Below are 19,041 nucleotides of genomic sequence, written 5' to 3' on the forward strand. Positions count from 1 at the left end.
ATCAGACCAGGTTTGTGTCCGTAGTACCTCGGGATTCCATGGAAATAGTGGACACTCAAGCACTAACGTGACACACATGAACGAATGCGACTCTGAATTCCATTCTCTTTCCACTGTCTCTTGCTAGAGGAATTCTTGGAAGTTAACTAGTCTAACTTCTTCATTTCACAAAGACACCAAGCTCTTGTCTCACAGCTACTTGGTGCAAAAGTTAAGACTGGAGATTTGGACTCTGGTTCCTCGGTGTTAATGTTCTTCCCAGTCTACTAGGCAGCCAGGACTTCAGTTTGTATGGCTCTCTGGGAACTTATACCTTGGTTATGGATAAAAGCCACTGATACATAAAATAACTGGAGTACTAGATAAGGTGATACATGATTGTGTGCTAGACTGAGGGACACATCACTGCATGCCTATCAAAGGAATTCAGGGTTAGGGAAGGTCCCTGTAGGCTGTAGCATCTGAGAAAATTTGGGCTTGGACTTTGAAGCAAGTTCAAGAATTGGACTGGCAAAAAGATAATGGTTTTTGTTTTGTTTTTTTTGTTTTTTTTTTGCTGCTGCCCTGGTTTTGGCCATCCTTCTTTTCATCTAGTCTCTCCCTCTATTGAGTTCAACCCGAATCGTGCTGCCAAAGCAATGCTCCTTAAAAAAAAAAAAAAAAAAAAAAGTTTCTTTTTTAATTTTTAAGTAATCTCTACACCCAACGTGGGGCTCAAACTCACAACCCCAAGATCAAGAGTCACACACTTCACCAACTGAGCCAGTCAGGTGCCCCCAGAGCAGTGTTCCTCATCTTAAATCTGACCAACAGTCTCTTGCTCAGAAACCCCCTGTGGCTCCTTACTATTCCCTGAAGCCTAAAGTTCCTCACTTCCCTCCCCTTGGCTTATCCTGTTCCCTCTACCTGAAGTATCTTCCCTTGACTTCTTCTCGTCTGCCAGTGGAAATACTACATATTCCCCAATGTTCAGCTCCAATGCCATTTCTTCTCTGCTTCTGTTATATACTAGAGGAATTGAAGCACTGAGGAAGATGCTTGTGGGCAATAGCAATACAATACTATTTAGTCCCTCACCATAGAACTCATGATTGAAAGAGTTTGTGATTCATCTGATCTGATTGCGGATCTGATTTAATTCTTAGCCCTGCCACTTAGTAGAACTATCATATTGATGTTCCCCAATGAACCATACCACCAGTGTGACTGGTCTTATGTAAATCTCTCCCACACTGACTTGGGACTTGGCCATGTGACTTGCTTTGGTTAATAGCACCTCACCAAGCATGATGCAGACAAAGACATGGTAAGTGCTGCCATTTTGAGGCTGTACTCCTGGAACACTCCCTCTTGGAGTAGTTATCCAGGAAGTCCAATTACCCTGCTGGAGAGAGAGATCAGGTAGATAGGCTCACAGATGTAACACCTCCAGGATATCCTGTAAGAAAGACATGCCCGGCCAGCCCCTAGGATGTTCTAAGCATCCTGGTTGAGACCCTAGACACATGAGTTGAATCATCTTGGATGCTCTGGACCCAGTCAAGCTTCCAGATGACTGAGTCTGAATAGGAGACTCCAGGCAAGATCAGCCAAAAGAATTACCCAATTGAGCCCAGGCCAGATTTGTAGAGTCATGGGTGAATAAATGGCTTTAGCCACTAAGTTTTGGAGCAGTCTGTTACTTAGCAGTAAATAATTAAAACATTGGTCGTTTTACCCGGTATAATTTATTTCTCTGGAATTCAGTTTGCTCATCTGTGGAATGGAGATGATAGGATTTCCCTTACAGAGTTGTTTTGAGAATTTAATGACATAATGTATACAAAGTTTCCAGGGGTGTATCTGACACATATTTGTTTATACAAGATTTAATTTGTGGAATCCTAAATCTGCCAGGCACTGTGGTGTGACACAGTGATAAGGCACAATCACTCCCTCAAGGCACATATTAAACACTTAAGAATGTTAGTTCCTTTTCCCTCCTAACATAACATTATACATTGTGGATGCTCCTTGCTAGTTGCATCAAATTCACTACAGTACACAATGGATAAGCTAAATAATATTTTTGTCTCCTGATTCTGTCTCAATTCATTTAGGCACCTGCTTTGTAACATCCAAACCACAGTCCTTAAAGTATAGGGATGGCTTGAAAATTGGCTTTCGCTTTAGCAGTGCTGGGGCCCCACCTGCGAGCTGGCACATCGCTGATGGGTACTAGATGACCTGCTACGTAGGTTGAGGTCATTGGATTTCAAACCGAAAGATGAGAGGCCTGGTCTGCGGTGAATGCAGATAAAGAACCCAATACAATCTGATGATAAAGAGGTTGAGGAGAGTGTACCTTCACCTTTCCTTCTTCCTTCTCTCCCAGCTCCTACTCCTCTGTGTAGAAACACCATCTTGTATCTTTTTACTCAGGCGATTTGAATGGCTTTCGGCCTCAGCTTCATTCTCTTCCGCCGCTTTCTTGGATCACTTCCAAATGGCTTCTGCTTTTCCACGACAATGAAACTGCTGTTACTAGGGTTCTGACAACCCTCTTTGAACACGTGAACTGGTGGCCAAATACAGCCTCTGCAGAAGTCTTCACCACTAAAATATCAGATGCCTTGCTGAGAGGAATAAAAACTGGCCCACAGAAGTTTTCCTGTTTGCATCACAGCATTCTAGAGACCAACTGACTTTGGTATCTTGGACAGAAGGATAGGTGAGGGCCTGCTAAAGAGTGACATGGGGTCTTTAAGAAACGTACGTGAAAAAATTCCAAAGTGTGTCATGTTTGACTAACAGTCTGTTTCCCAAAAGGAGCCTCTTTGGAGAAACTAAGTAATAATTTTCAAACAACTATCCTCCTCCGTTGCGTAGCTGGAATCATCTAATTAAAACAAATCTCTTTATTTCAGTGTGAATTAATTTGGCTAAGACTCCAATCCTGAGTTAGTTTTTGTTTGTTTATTTTTCTCCTCCCTTAAATTCATATGTATGTCCATATTTCACTCTGAGGCACCATCACCAAACCAGAAATGGAAGCCAACATGGCAGGTAGAAGATTATCCGCGTCTGGAATGGCCAGAGTTAGTGGGGGCCTCATATTCCTGACATAAAAATAGGGAGTGTATCACCACATTCCTCGGGCTTAGTTTTTTTCCCAAAATGCTATGCACTTGAAAGTAGACTTTGTGCCCTTCTCCCTTCCCCCATCAATAGCAGTTGACGTGGATTCTGGAATCAGCCTGCCTAGATGTGAATCTCAGACAGTTATTTTGAACTCGTGGGGAAAACATTTAATCTCTTTCTACTCAGTTTCCTCATGTATAGAGTGAAGATAGCAAAAATAGTACTGATCCCATAGGGTTGTTATTAGGCACAAATAATTTGGGTAAAGCAGTTAAAACAGTGGCCAAAGCAATGATATATTCTTTTTTTAAAAAAACAACCAAACCTATAAATATATGTTGTAAATGCTTTTAAAAGTTTTACATTTTGTTAGATACTGTTCTTTGAAATGGGGAAGTTTATTTGATTTCTAAAATTATATTGTGGGTTTATGTCATTTAAAACTGACTTTTAAGTATAAGAATAAAAGACTTGTTTTCCTTTTTTAAAAGTTAAAATGATGTTTCATTTTGATTGCAAATAAATTCATGCTTTATTAAAAAAAAGAAGAAATGTATGTGAGTTTCTGCTGAAAGTTCAAAAGAGAACAGCAATCCCTATCAAAATAACACCAGCGTTCTTCACAGAGCTAGAATAAATAATCCCGAAATTTGTATGGAACCAGAAAAGACCCCAAATAGCCAAAGGACTCCTGAAAAAGAAAACCAAAGCCGGAGGCATCACAATTCCAGACTTCAGGATGTATTACAAAGCTGTAATCATCAAGACAGTATGGTACTGGCACAAAAACAGACACATAGATCAATGGAACAGAATAGAAAACCCAGAAATGGACCCACAAACATATGGGCGACTATATTTGACAAAGCAGGAAAGAATATCCAATGAAATAAAGATAGTCCCTTCAGCAAATGGTGTTGGGAAAACTGGACAGTGACATGCAGAAGAATGAACCTGGACCACTTTCTTATACCATACACAACAATAAAATGGATGAAAGACCTAAACAAAACAGGAAGCCATCAGAATCCTAGAGGAGAAAACAGGCAACAACCCCTTTGACCTTGGCCACAGCAACTTCTTACTTGACATGTCTCTAGATCCAAGGGAAACAAAAACAAAAATGAACTCTTGAGACCTCATCAAGATAAAAAGCTTCTGCTCAGGGAAGGAAATAAGCAGCAAAACTAAAAGGCAACTGACAGAATGGGAGAAGATATTTGCAAATGACAGATAAAGGATTTGAATTCAAAATCTATAAAGAACTTATCAAACACACACACACCCCCGAAAACAAATAATCCAGTGAAGAAATGGGCAAAAGACATGAGTAGACACTTTTCCAAAGAAGACATCCAGATGGCTAACAAACACATGAAAAAATTCTCAACACCATTGATCATCAGGGAAATACACATCAAAACCACAATGAGATGCTACCTCACCCCTGTCAGAATAGCTAAAATTAACAACTCAGGCAACAACAGATATTGGCAAGGATGCAGAGAAAGAGGAACCCTTTTGCACTGCCTGTGGGAATGCAAACCGGTGCAGCTACTCTGGAAAACAGTATGGAGTTTCCTCAAAAAATTAAAAATAGAATTACCTATGACCCAGCAATTGCAGTACTAGGTATATATCCAAAGGATACAGGCGTGCTGTTTTGAAGGGGTACATGCACCCTAATGTTTATAGCAGCATTATTGACAATGGCCAAAGTACGGAAAGAGCCCAGATGTCTATCGACTAATGAATGGATAAAGAAGTTGTGGTACACAATAGAATATTACGCAGCAATCAAAAGAATGAAATCTTGCCATTTACAACAACATGGATGGAACTAGAGGGTATTGTGCTAAGGGAAGTCAGTCAGTCAGAGATAGACAAATATCATATGACTTCACTCATATGTGGAATTCAAGATACAAAACAGATGAACTTAGGGGAAGGGAAGCAAAAATAATGTAAAAACAGAGAGGGAGACGAACCACAAGAGACACTTAAATACAGAGAACACACTGAGGGTTGCTGTAGGGGTTGTGGGTGGGGGGATGGGCTAAATGGGCAAGGGGCATTAAGGAAGACACTTGTTGGTATCATCACTGGGTGTTGTATGTAAGTGATAAATCACTAAATTATATTCCTGAAATCATTATTACACTACATATCAACTTTGGATGTAAATTTAAAAATTAATAAATAAATAGATAGATAAGTAAATATTTTTAAAAGAGAACAAATCACTCCATGTACCAAAGACTGGGCATCAGGCTAATCCAAATTTCAGCTCATGAGGCCGGGGCAGTTCCCACAGAGCTGCTAGCCTGATCCCCGCAGGAGGAGGACACTGAGGGAGAAGTTTAGTAGAAACTAGAGTAAATGCGAATGACCTTTTAAAGACAAATTAGTTATGGTGTTGTCATCTTTGTTTTTTTGTGTGTGTGTCGAAGGCAAACTGTTTCTCTAAACTCGCAAAGCCTCCCACCATATGCAAAGTAGTGGGGAGAAACGTATTGGATGGACTGGGGCTTCCAACCCTACAAGTGGAAATATTCTGCACCATTCAAAACTTCCCCAAGGTACGAAGCAGCTTAAATGTATTCTTCACTGTGTCCTGACGCCACTGTATTTATTAGCATTTATTGTCTAAATTGTAGAAAATTAATGTTTTGAAGTTCAGCATTTGTGAAATATACACACACAATTTGTAGGTAGTTATGTACATAAAGCAGGAACCATGCAGTCAAACATGATGGCTTTATTATGTTTAAGTGTCCTATTGGTACAGACATGACCTGCTAGCCTGAAGATGACCCAAGATGGAGACGTGGGGCAAAAATAGTTTTAAAACTCTGACATTATTAAGGTGGTAAGTTCTGTAAATCTACAGGGATGTTTATTCATAATGTTTTTATATGGATTTACATAGATTCGTAGATATGTAGGCCAAACTACATAAAGACAAATTCATTTTAGTAATTTTAATAATTCATCTGAATTGCTACATATTTGTTAGAAATAATTTTACTACAGTCTCTGGGAGGAAAATAATTATGATTAAAATCTGTATCCTTTTAGTTATTTCCTGGACAGGTAGTGATAAAAATGAAGTTCAATGTAAGGTTTTTATAAGTGTACATTAACCAGGTAATAATTTTAAATGCTCCTTGAAGTTGGGTTCCACACTGTTTCAACAGTTATAAAAATATCTCAAAGAAAATTATATATTCTCGTTTTCCCTTTGAAACTGGTGATAAAAATATCATGCACATTAAAAGCTGGATACATTCAATTTCTTCCTTTCTGCAAAAGGTAGGGAAAACGTAGAACACACTTATATTATTTTCAGAACATATGTTCAGTGGTGATCTCAACGCACTTTGAAGTCCATGAGAACGCTTTACCCGAGCAGGCTGAGGCCGAGGAAGTGGAAAGGTCTGAGGCCGTCAGCACTGCTGTGCAGTGGGTCAACAAAACCATCACGGAGGAGCTTCGGGGCATAGCCCCCTCCAACCAGGCCGAGGTGGACCAGGTGCTCAGGTAAATCTTCCACTTGCAAATGGAAGCATCCAGTACAAATGTATCTCTTTTCTTTTTCTTTCACCCGCCAATAATATGGGTCTGTTGTATCTAGAGGGTACAGTCAGCAAGTTGATTAAGAAGCATATGCTAAAGCAGCAAAAACCTTGTTTTTAAAGTTTTCCTGTGGGTTTTCTGAAAACCTTGTTTTTAAAGTTTTCCTGTGGGAGGCCATGTAAGGCCTTTCAGTCTCTTTCCATGCAAAGGATTCAGGATAAGTTTCAGTAGAACGTTTCTCAGGAAAAGCACGAAGAATCCAGATGATGTCCTGTCTCATACGCCATCTTTGAGTGTCTCCTACCCTTTCACGTAGTCACACTGGGTGATGCTTCTAGTCTGCCCCTCAGCCACAGACAAGTCCTCCATGCTTGTCCATAGGTGGACTCTAACATGTGAAAACCAAGGAAGGGTCTGCTGGGGCTGTGCAAGTATTGTCCGACACCCAACTGAGGAAGGGTTAGCGTTACTCTTCGTTTTGGGGAGGTCCGGTGCCACAAGCCTCTTGGCCCAACAAAGGTCAAGCGGATTCTGTCTCTCTCTATACTTCACCGCTTGCTTACTTATACATAATATCACGTTTTAGTTTGCTTCAGAGTTGGATCATAACCTTTGTAAAAAAAATTTTTTTAATGGTTTTTTGGTTTTCTGTTTGTTTTTTTTTTCCCCTCATCTGCTGTGATCATATTCTTCATTTTCTTTCCCAGTGTAGTTTTTCTCATGCCTTCTATTCTATCCATTTCTTTTCTCCTGAAATTTTTCTCCCCCAAACCTCCCATCTGGACTGGTTCCTCTCTATCTGCTAACAGAGATGCCGTAGGTCATCCCTTTATTTTCCCCCTACTTTCTCACTCCTGTATCTTCTTTCTCGACTTGTGGGATGGAAAGTTTTGGAGTTCGTACGTGTGCGGAAATGCCAGCACTTTGCCCTGATGGCTGACAGTTTACCTGAGTATACATCTCATTTAAAAGCAATTTCTGTCAGCACTTTGAAGGCTCTGTCCCACCAACACCTGGATCATTAATAAGTGGAATGTAATTCTAATTCCCATGTCTTTGTTCTTTGTTGGCTTTTTTCTTTTCCTGTGGAAGCTTTGAGCCTCTTCTTACTCTGGGGAAGCTGAACTTTTATAGAGGTGAACCTAAAGGGGCCTTCCCCAAGTTGTTTTTTTTTTTTTAACTGTTCACCTTAAGTTCTCCTCCCCACCAAAAAAAGGAAATGAAGTCCTGCCCATTATGCTATATATTTCACTGTCTATTCTTGACTCAATTTTCTTTTGATGGTCATTTACTCAAAAAGAAAATCCAGTAGCCCTTAATCAAATTAGATCTTCAATTTTTACCTTAAATATACAAACGACTGGGCTCATATAATTTGTTTAATGTTTGTTTATTTTTTGAGAGAGTGAGAGATAGAGTGCGAGTGGGGGAGGGGCAGAGAGCGAGGCAGACGCAGAATCTGAAGCAGGCTCCAGGCCCCGAGCTGCCGGCACAGAGCCCGATGCGGGCCTCGAACTCACCAACAGTGAGATCGTGACCCGAGCCGAAGCTGGACTCTCAAACGACTGAGCCACCCAGGCGCCCCTCAAATAATTTTTAAAACGAACACATACAACCTGCAAACATTTACTTCCAAACATTTATGTATTTCCTTCCAAAAGTAATCTCAGCTCCTCCACACAGTTTTGTTACAACACCATCGTTTGGGGGCCTTGGAGAGTGAAGCTGTGAAGCTGTGATCTGTTTTTAAGTGGCTAAAAAGCAGAGCTAATTATTGACACACATTGAATGGAGGTCAGGTCAGCACTAAAACACGGCCCAAATTACGAGTGGTCTTCATTGTAAAGCCATGTTTTCTTGCCATTAAGGACATTCTTTGAAAGTAAAGTACAAGAAGAGAAGGAGAGAAGACAGCTGGAAAAGGGCCTGGAAGACCAAACAATAGCCATCCCTTCACCTCCACCTCCTCCACCCCCAGCAAGAAAAAAAGGACAAAGGCAAGGTCGGTGACTCCTGTTACACAGAACCTTCCATAACCACTATGTGAGGAAGAAAGGCTGATGTTTGGACTGCCTTTCCGATCAGAGGCTGCTGCAGACCTAGGCCGGCCTCCCCACCAGGTACCATCCATCCTGCATGTGACTTCCTTGCTTGAAGCTATGATGTCGAGGATCTTAGGCGGTTTTACCCCACCCCACCCTCTGTTTTCTTTGTAAGGAAAAAAATACTTCTTCCCCAGAGGTGAGCACTTACCAAAGGAAGCGTACCGGAGGGTGGCGATGCCGGATGGGGAAGAGGAAAGTGGTGTGGGGGACCTTCAACTGCCCCGCAAAATATCCATTAGCTCATCAAAAAAGCCACTCCATATTTTAAAGATTAGCAATATCCTTTGATACGGATAACCAACATTTTCTCTGTCCTGTTAATAACATATAAAGAAAAATTGGGGGGGGGGCAGTAAACTTTGCTCTTTTAAGGCAAATAATCAAAGTTATCATGGCCCTTTGTTTCATGCTTTCCAACATATTGTGAACTTCAGCCCCTCCAGTGCTGCTGGTATTGTAAACAGAGTTTTATGTCTTTCCAACATGCTCCTTGAGGACATGAATCATGTCTCATTCAACTGAGCACCACCAGCGCCTAGCATGAGGCAAACGCACAAACACCCAATAAATGTGGGTTTCCTTGAAGAAGAAAGCACCAGAACCAGGAGGGGATCAAAGAGAACATAGAGACATGGTTTCTTATTTCCTAGATTCAGATGCTGAGGCCCAGAGAGGGAAGGAGAGTCTCCCAAGGCAAAAGAACCCTATGAAACCAATCTCTTGGGACAGGGAGATAGCCACTGCTGAATTATAGGTAGAGATCAGCACTGGGTGTTTATTTGGCGGTTGCTGTTGACTGACAGAACGTGGAACGTAAGAGAAGTAGGAGGGGACAGGAATTTGCTAAAGATTTACTATGTACTCTGCGCTTACATAGCTTTTTCCACTTATCTTACCTACCCAAGCCAGACCAGCAGCTGGGGGAAGGGCAGAAAGGGCCCTAGCGATTTACAAAGGACGGCATAGCACCTGATCAGGCTGGCTCACTGGGAACAAATGAGAGTAAAAGATGGGTGAGGGTGAGGGTCAATGGCTAGGTTTGGATGCCACTTCTAAAACAATGAGGTGTCTGTTTGGGATTGGCCAGAAAGGTAACCAGTTAGATATATGTGCATGAAGAGACATTCAACAAAAATCTGGGTACCAAGGAGCTATAGCAGGTGTAGAAAACAAAGGACTTGGAATCCAAAGACTGTCCAGATCCTCTTTATTCACGTTCTATTAGATATTGGGCCAATCTTTTAACCTAAGCCCTAGTTTACTTATATGTGAATGTGGGCTAACAGTATCTACCCCATAAAATTGTTGAAGGAGTTAATATTGAATATCTTAACATTTCTTAAGAGTGGCAAAATCCATGGCTAAGGATTACTTGAACATCACACAAAAACTTCGTGGGGGTTGGGGTGGAGAGCATTTTCTGTCTAGCCTCAGTTTTCCCCCTTTCTTTATACTGGGCCTTCACATCTATAAGTAAAGCATTAAAAATAGATAGTTTTATCATAGTCAAACTTCCTAGAAAGGAATCTTTTATCACTCTTTTTCCTTCTAGGGAGGACAGATACTCTTACAGAGAAGCCTATCTTGCCTCCAGAACCTGTTGAACCTGTCCTCAGTGGCAGCATGGCCATTGGGGCAGTGTCACTAGCTGTGGCCAAAACCAGTGCCATGCTGGACAATAACCCCCTCTACTTAAATATTGCATTACTGAAGCACCCTCAGGTTAGTATCTATTATGTGCCAAGGACCCACGAGTATCTCCATAACAATGAACCATGTTTCTTGTTTCTCCTTGTTCTTCCCTATTTCAGGAGCAGCCGACAAAGCTAACTATACCTTTGTTAATGGTATCTCTGGTCAGCTGTGGGAAGTCATCACCCGGGAAGTTGAATTTAATGAAAGAAGTGATTTGTATACCCCATCCTGGATTAACAGCTAAACAAGTACCTCATAGTATATCATACTGCTTTTTCTAAAAAAATATACTCCACCATCGATGAGTCTTTAGTGAGGGTCCCTAAGGTTTATGACGCTGAAGGAGAGAGAATTAATTATAAAATGAGAAAAAAAAATACTTTAGGAAATCAGGGACTTGGGAAGAAAGCAAGACGTCAAAAAAAAGGGGGGGGGGTGGCACATTTAGGCCACCTTCAATTTCTGGTTCCTTTCAGCACTGACATGTGCCAGTGACTCCCCAAGAAGCCCCGGGTGAGTAACCTGGCAGGCCTTGATAGTGCTGGAAGGTTGTTATCTGGGGGAGTTGAGGCATCTTTATTTACTGGCCGATGCACTGTGGCAGCAGTGAGAGGAAGCTGGCATTTTCCTAGCAGCCAATTCTGTTCAGTAAGAGCTCCGGGGCCGAGCAGACTGCTTGGCACAAAAGAGAGGTTTGGTGCATGTTTACAGAATGAACGAATCCTAAGTTGCATCTTTCTACTTAGTCGTGTGCTAGCGTCTGTCTTGTTCTGCTGTGGTCTGAATGAGCCAATACGCCTCTTTAAATCTTTGTGAAATATGCACTGGAAGGAACAAATGTTCATGTTCTATAGCAGATGTTTTCAGAAAAAAACATGCAGGATGTTTCATCCCCTCTGGTAATACATTGAGTGATATTTTTTTATCCAAGCTAGTGAAAATCATTTAAAAAAATCTCAAGATAATTTCTTCATGATAAAGAATTCTTTTTTTATGAGAATAACCATTATGTCCCAATGTATTGATTGTGGAACACTAGGAACCCATTGCTGGCTCACCATCCATCAGATCATGTTCAGATGCTGGCACCAGAATCTTCCCTGCAGTTAATATCTGTTGTGCTATTGGGTACCAGAGCAGTTGGCATGCCATTCTGTATTTGTCTTCGTATGCAGATCCCACAGTCATTAGACTGTGTCGACTTTTTAAGTGACAGTGGCTTTATACTAATTCAAACACTATCATGCAGAATCCCTGAAGACCTGTGACATGTACTGTAAAAAGGTTGGTCAAGAGACTGAAAGAGAATGAGGTCCACTTGATCCAACCAACTGAACCTGTCAATTCTGAACAATGGAGAAAGGATTGTGAGAAGAGTCTCGCTCATTTTCAACCAAATAAAAATTGAGGGCTGAAGATTCACATTTAATCTTCTGATTTGATAGACCATATCCAATCTACTAACCAGGATACATTGTCAGGGGCCCTACAAATATTCAGTTAGAAAGAGCCAGCGTGTGGTGTAAGTTTTTATATTTAAAATTTCTAGACTGCAGTTGTGGAACATCATGATTGTTCTACTTACAGGGTGTGGAGATGCTTCTGGAAATTCAGAAACATATTAACAAAACAATTGAAATGGTATGTAAAGAGGATCTATGGTATGGAATTGCTGACAATATATACAAATTATAGTTCATTACAGTTCATTAACTCAGTATTGTTGTTATTGATGTGTGAAATGTATTAATTTGCCTTGGGTTTCCCATAGGAGGCAAACTTCTACATTCCCTCACTGGCTGCGGATCCAGTTTCTAATGGCCTTCAACAATCTCATCAGCTGGCTTTATGCTAAGATCACCCCTTAGGATTTGCAAAGAAAGGATTTGGCCCCTAGGATGTGCGAGGCAGTTTAATGTAATGGTTAAGGCACAGACTCTTGTGTCTGCTTGGGATCCTGGTGTTGGGCAAACAGGAGCCTTTGGCCAGGCAGCCCTTGAGAGGGAAGCCACAGAAGCCAGACGATGACAGGCAACCATATATATGAGCCACTGGTTGTGCCTGTGTTTGTCTTGTTCACCAGTGTATGTCTCCTGCCACGCACATCACTTTGCTTCCTGAGTGTGGTATTTTTAGCAGGGGATAGAAAGTTCAGCTGACTCCATCGTGAAGAAAAGAAGTAGGATATCTGTATTTGCGTATACTTGGGTGTGAACCATACTGATTCTTGACAAACATACCCCAATTTACAGAGCCTGTGAATGCTGGGTATTAAAAAGCATCCTTTAAAGGCTGAATCCTGGATCTAGAACACTGTCAACACCCTACATTGTGGGTATTGAAAGTCACCAATTATCTTTGGAAAGTATCTTTTAATCTTAGATGACATTACACATACCAGATTCATCAGATTTAATGACCTTTGGCTGTTTCCAAAAGTCAAGTCCACCCTGCAGGACAAAGGGTTTGTACCTTAACAACATTCAAACCAATCTAAAAGCAAATCCCACAGTGGTGTTTCTCCTTAAGGGCAAGGAGGGGACTTCGTATGAGAGAATAATAACTTATTTACCTGAGTAGAAATACACGGATATGTTATCCACATACCCCATCTATAATGATTGGAGGTACAACGTAAAGACAAACAAAAGGGAACATGCACTTGAATTCGAAAAAACGGTTTGGAGGTTATCAAAATAGGGAGGGGCTGGTAAGGTCCCTGTGTGTGTGTGTGTGTGTGTGTGTGTGTGTGTGAGTGCACACACGTGTGATTCACAGTGCGACAGGGCCCAGAACAGTGGACGGGCCACAAGACCTAATAATTGCAAGTGACTTATCTTCATCTTCTGTCCCACAGCCGCCTCCTCCAAAAACAGAGACAAAAAAAGGGCATAATGGAAACAAAAGAAGTCAAGTAAGTTTATGTATTTCCTTACCACACTTCAGTATGACACAATTCGTTTATATCCTCTCTGCCCGTGTTCCTCTCCCAGTCACTGAGCTCCAAGACCAGGGCTGACACAAATCAAAACAACACAGTGCTCCTCCTCCAAAAGCGTGAAACCGGCAGAGCCCAGGGCTGGGAGATCTTTCCATCCTCCCTCTCTGGCCACAGGCTGTGGGCCAGCAGTTGTCTGTCCAGCCGACATCTCGGAGGGCACCGAGAATCATTTATAAGTAACAGGATTATATTTGGAACCTGATAGGTGAAATGCTGGGGAAGGGGAATTTCTGCTAAGTAGCCAAAAAGCACATGGGAAAGGTTTTCGATCTTCATCTTACCCCTATCAAGTGAGAGAGAAACAAAAGGCACAAAAAGAGAGCCATCTCTTTCATCGCGTCCCGCAAAGTCACCGAAGCACCATATCCAGAACCATTACGGGAGCTCAGATTTTGTCAGCGGCGTCAGACAAACAGTTCTTGTCAAGACTGGCCAGGATGGCTGCAAGAGCCTCGGGAAACCGTCTGACCTTGATCAGTCAATGACTCTGGTGATTGTGGATGCTCTGACAGACACAGGTTAGGTTCCATGCCTAACCTTTCAACCATATAGTTAGAATAACCAATAAGAACCCGGAGATAATGTAAATGGTCCTAGTTGCTCACCCGAATGGAAAATTAAAGATGGAAAATTAAATCCCTCCTCAAAATTGGGAGAGAGAAGAGAAATGTATGAAAAAATACACCAGAAAGTAAAGTACTTGACAGTTGCATCTGTTGGGATGAACACAACACTCTGAAGTTGGACCTTGTAAGAGCGCTTAGGCGATGATGAACAAGCCACCCGGTATCAATGTTGTTTCCCTCGTGCCAGCAGGTTGTCCTCTGTGTTCCGAGAAGCTCAGACCAAGATCAGTCCTCCTGTGATCAGCTTTGCTACTTTTTATTTCTGTTAGAAAAAGCTTAATTGGGGGCGCCTGGGTGGCGCAGTCGGTTAAGCGTCCGACTTCAGCCAGGTCACGATCTCGCGGTCCGTGAGTTCAAGCCCTGCGTCAGGCTCTGGGCTGATGGCTCAGAGCCTGGAGCCTGTTTCCGATTCTGTGTCTCCCTCTCTCTCTGCCCCTCCCCCGTTCATGCTCTGTCTCTCTCTGTCCCAAAAATAATAAACGTTAAAAAAAAAATTTAAAAAAAAGAAAAAGCTTAATTGGTCGATTCTGGAGAGGCAGCCATACCAGTGGAGGCATGAACTCTGGAGCTAAACTTCCTGGATTAAAATCTGTTCCAAGTTACTTAGCTCTCTATAAAATGGGATAATAATAGTACTTGCTTCATAGGTTAACGTAAGGAGTAAATGTATTTATGTAAAGCATTTAGAATGGTAGCTGGCATTTAATAAGTGATAAATAAACTCTAAGTCATACTTTTGTAGTTTAGAAGACTCCAACAAAACTCCTCAGTTGATATACAGAAATTTCCCCAACTATTCCTTTGCCAAATAAAAGGCTCCTCTCGCTGACATTAAAAATGTTGGATGGTTCTTATAATTGACTAGTGTTATCATCAGAGAAATGGGATAGTTACACCTAGGTCCGTGCACACACTTGGGTTTGCTCTTGAGTTTGGCATGCACACACACACACACACACACACACCCTTCAGAATTACTGATTCTGCTTCAACTATGTTATAATTGGATAGTGGCAATTTATAATGAGGCATATCAGGGCTGACCTTGCAATAGAAATTCATGGCTTTCCCTGGGCTGCTCCGGGTCCCAAACATTCTTCCATCCTCAGCAACGCATTTTAGCAGAGTTCTTCACTCCTTTTTCTCATAAAACGTTTCCTGAAGGAGGGTTCCAGCCTTAATACTTATATTCTTCCAAAGGAAGACAGAACACAGGAAAGAGCGTGTTTGGAAGTAGATGGAGAAGGACAGAGTTAGGGACAGGCTGGACAGACGTTTACAGAGACCAGGTGGAAATTTACTACCTTGGTGGTTGCAGCTCAGGTCAGCCCATGTACAGTGAAAGAGCTGATATAAGAGATTACACAGGCAGACCAAAGAGACAAGTGTATTCCTGGGTCAAATTTGAAACCTTGGGCTAAGGAAATTATTCTAGATACTTTGGGCAATCGTACGCTGGAAGGTCATGCAGAGATGAGAGGAACCTGGATGTGCCGTTAATGGAGACACAGAGACACATCTAGAGGGCTGTATCTGGTTATAAACAATGCCTAGTTTATAACCAGGAAGCTCCAAGAATCTTACTGTGCTCAATTTACATGCATCATTTGGTTTGGTTACAGCAGCCCATCACCGGCAAGATGTCCCATCTTGGCTGTTTAACCATTAATTACGACACCATAGAGCAGCCGCTGCTCCTCATCGAAGGCATCTGTGCAAACCTGGGGCTGGACCTGGGGACCAATCTGCATCTAGCCATCAACTGTGCTGCACACGAGCTGATAGATTATGTAAGTTTCTGCTCCAGAACACTTTTTGTTGGGTCCCAGTATTTTTAAATTAGAACTCAAAACGAGTGTTTCTGAACATTTTCCAAACAGATTCTGTTGTTTTTATTAATACCGTGTGAGGGGACAAACATAAATGCCAACCTGAGAAAGCCAAGTTAGCTAATGACCAGAGAATACCATAACCATATGATTAAAAAATTTTTTTAATGTTTATTTATTTTTGAGAGAGAGAGAGAGACAGAGAAAGACAGAGAGTGAGCGGGGGAGGGGCAGAGAGAGACACACACACAGAATCCCAAGCAGGCTCCAGGCTCTGAGCTGTCAGCACAGAGCCTGAACTGATGAACCATGAGATCATGACCTGAGCCAAAACTGACCGAGCCACCTAGGCGCCCCTATGATCTTTAAAAATTAACAGAAAATGGCAAAATAATTACATATAGAAATCCTGTAACAAAAATTACTAACATGGTTGCTTACATTGCAATTATGAGAGCTGTTGAAAAATAATTTAACAAGCTGGCATGTCCTGCTGAGTTCACTCATTTCATTGGTAAGTGCTGAATTTGTCAAGCATGAAAAGTGAACCCATTGTTTAACTGTGACTTGGTAAGCCCTTCTGGACAAGTGGTTCTCAGAATTTCTGCTGTGACTCACTTTATTTTGTTTATTTATTTTGAAAGAGAGCAGGAGTGGAAGGGAGGAGGAGAGAGAAGGAGAGAGAGAGAGAATCCCAAGCCGACTCCACACTGTCAGTGCAGAGCCCGATAGGGGGCTTGAACTCATGAACCATGAGATCATGAACCCGAGCCAAAACCAAGAGTTGGACACTTAATTGACTGAACCACCCAGGTGCCCCTGTGACTCACTTTTTAAATATAAAAATATTTGCAAGTTATTGACATTTATGGAGAATGTATTTTTATCCAATTAAGCCCATCACAGTGTTACCCACAGCCTGGGTTAGGACAGAGCTTTAGTGACGAAGCTTCACCCAGAGACCACACCACAGGCAGGCAGTTAGTTTAAAAAGAACAGAAAACAGGTTCACTTTTAAAAAGCTGCAGTCCTCACTTTCTCGGGGTTAACACGCCTGTAGTTAATGTTAAAACTTGGGAAACTAACATGTTAGGAATGCTGTTAAAAGTTGCCAGTCTGATACACGTACACATACTTCTGTTCTTCAAATACACAAATGTTGAGTCTGTGTTTTACAAAACGCCCAGCATGTTCACATACACGTGTGGTGATTTGGTAATTAATGTCAAATTCAGGAGAAATGACCAGAGAGAAGTTGCAATTCTTGAAACTTCAAAGGAAAATTTGAACAGTGTATGAGAACCCTTAGTTTCAGCTGACTTCTAAGTCCTTTTTAGTTTTCTAAAGATGCTAAGTGCATGAAGGAATGTTTAATATAATTTCCTATTCTCCACATAATGATTGGTTCCTAGGCATACTATTACAAAAAATAATTGCATGTTTTCATCAGCAATGTATACCAAGAACTATGAATATACTGACTAGTGCTAGCTAGAATGGGGATTTTTTGCTTATATTCAGTACAATGTATTAGCTTGATAGCAGATAATTCTTACAATGTTAGTTCAAAGCCATTAGCTTTTCTGGGGCCTCTGGGTGGCCCAGTCAGTTGAGCGTCCGACTCTTGGTTTTGTCTCATGGTTCATGGGTTCAAGCCCCTTGTTGGGCTCTGTGCTGACAGTGTGGAGCCTGCTTGGGATTTTCTCTCTCTCCCTCTCTCCCTGCCCCTCCCCAACTCACATGCGTGTGCATGCATGCTCTTGTACTCTCTCTCTTTCAAAATAAATGAAAATACACTTTTTAAAAAGTCCTTAACTTTTCTTTACTGACAAGATAGGATTTTTTAATGCTTTGCAGTAAAGAACTAAAAGACCTTGCTGCTTTTTAATCTGAAAAAAAAGAATAAAATCCTTGCAGTTAGGGACTTCTAATTCCAATGGAATCCCTGCCATTAGCAGCAGTAACAAGAGGGCGTTAGCAAACAAAAATGTCATTCTGTTCCATTCTGCCTCCTCCCCAGTACCTAGATACACCCCAGGTGCTGTCCCCCCAGGTGCCGTCCCTCGACACAGACCTGGAAGTCAGTGCAATGTTTTACAGAGAGATTACGCTAGATCCTTAAGCCCTGTTTCCTCGATGACTCAGGGGCTTTCCGGACTTCAAATGAGTGGGGTTGAACTGGAACTCTACTTTCAAGACCGTACGGTTCCTGCCGGAACTTGCTGCTACCTGAAAAGGAGATGCCTTCACATGGGTCACTTGACATTTCATAGTGGCTGTTAGTATCTCAGAATCACTCTGCTTTCAAATGTTAGGATATCCACAGTAGAGGAAACAAGCTAGTCGTTTACTGTGAGTGGAAAGACGGCGGGTTCTGGTGAGTGGGGCCCCTGTGCAGTGCTGTCCCGTTTTACAAATTTATGTCCTCGCCCATCTGTGCAAGCAGCCAGGCAGCGAGCGCCACGTCACAAACCTAAGCAAGAAATGACTCCTCTCCTTCTGTGTACTTGGTCTTTTGCGCGCCAGGCTTCATCTGAAGTCAGTGGTTAGACCCCCACAGGGCACGAAGGGGAACAGTGACTCGATTTCCCCAGGCTAATATTTAACAGACATTCAAGGTGCATAGGTTTCTAATGGGCATACAGCCTGAAAAGAACGTCCACAACCTTTTATGTGCGATGAGTAAATGCGAATGGGAATCCCACCTTTCACACTGGAGGAATTCAGCATTTATCCCGTGCTTTGTTATTGTCCGAACACTTCTCAGAGCAGAGGGAAGTACGAAGTGATGACGGGAACGTACAAAAACGCAGCCGAGATGGTGGACCTGTACGGGGATCTGATCAGCCGGTTCCCTTCAATTATCGCCTTGATCGATCCTTTCAGGAAGGAGGTAACGGGATCCACCTCAAATTTTATACCCACACAGAGCAAACTCATTCTTTTGGATTGGTCATTCGAAATACTGCAGTCTGGGCTGGGGCTGAGTTGTTTCAGCATATAGGAGGAAAGGCAGGCACCGAGCAAACGCATAGCAGAAACACAGTTACATAGGAGTGTTCCTCTCTGCAGCAGGAAACAAGCTAGCC

At 42.0% G+C, this 19,041-nt stretch overlaps 1 protein-coding gene across 3 annotated transcripts in view; it reads left to right on the top strand.

Moving 5' to 3' along the window:
• Positions 1–19,041, top strand: part of ENO4 (enolase 4) — a 30,766-nt gene that overhangs the window by 1,666 nt on the left and 10,059 nt on the right. The window contains exons 2-10 of one of the 3 annotated variants that reach the window (XM_027063210.2): positions 5,571–5,699; positions 6,470–6,660; positions 8,565–8,698; positions 10,354–10,523; positions 10,613–10,744; positions 12,084–12,137; positions 13,354–13,410; positions 15,749–15,913; positions 18,720–18,845. In XM_027063210.2, the coding sequence (XP_026919011.1) occupies positions 5,571–5,699; positions 6,470–6,660; positions 8,565–8,698; positions 10,354–10,523; positions 10,613–10,744; positions 12,084–12,137; positions 13,354–13,410; positions 15,749–15,913; positions 18,720–18,845 (1,158 nt within the window). Of the gene's footprint in view, positions 1–5,570; positions 5,700–6,469; positions 6,661–8,564; positions 8,699–10,353; positions 10,524–10,612; positions 10,745–12,083; positions 12,138–13,353; positions 13,411–15,745; positions 15,914–18,719; positions 18,846–19,041 lie in introns of all 3 variants that reach the window. The other 2 variants (XM_015071341.3, XM_027063211.2) reach the window with 2 other exon arrangements.

The sequence above is a fragment of the Acinonyx jubatus genome, chromosome D2, assembly GCF_027475565.1.
Source record: "Acinonyx jubatus isolate Ajub_Pintada_27869175 chromosome D2, VMU_Ajub_asm_v1.0, whole genome shotgun sequence".
Taxonomy (NCBI): domain Eukaryota; kingdom Metazoa; phylum Chordata; class Mammalia; order Carnivora; family Felidae; genus Acinonyx; species Acinonyx jubatus.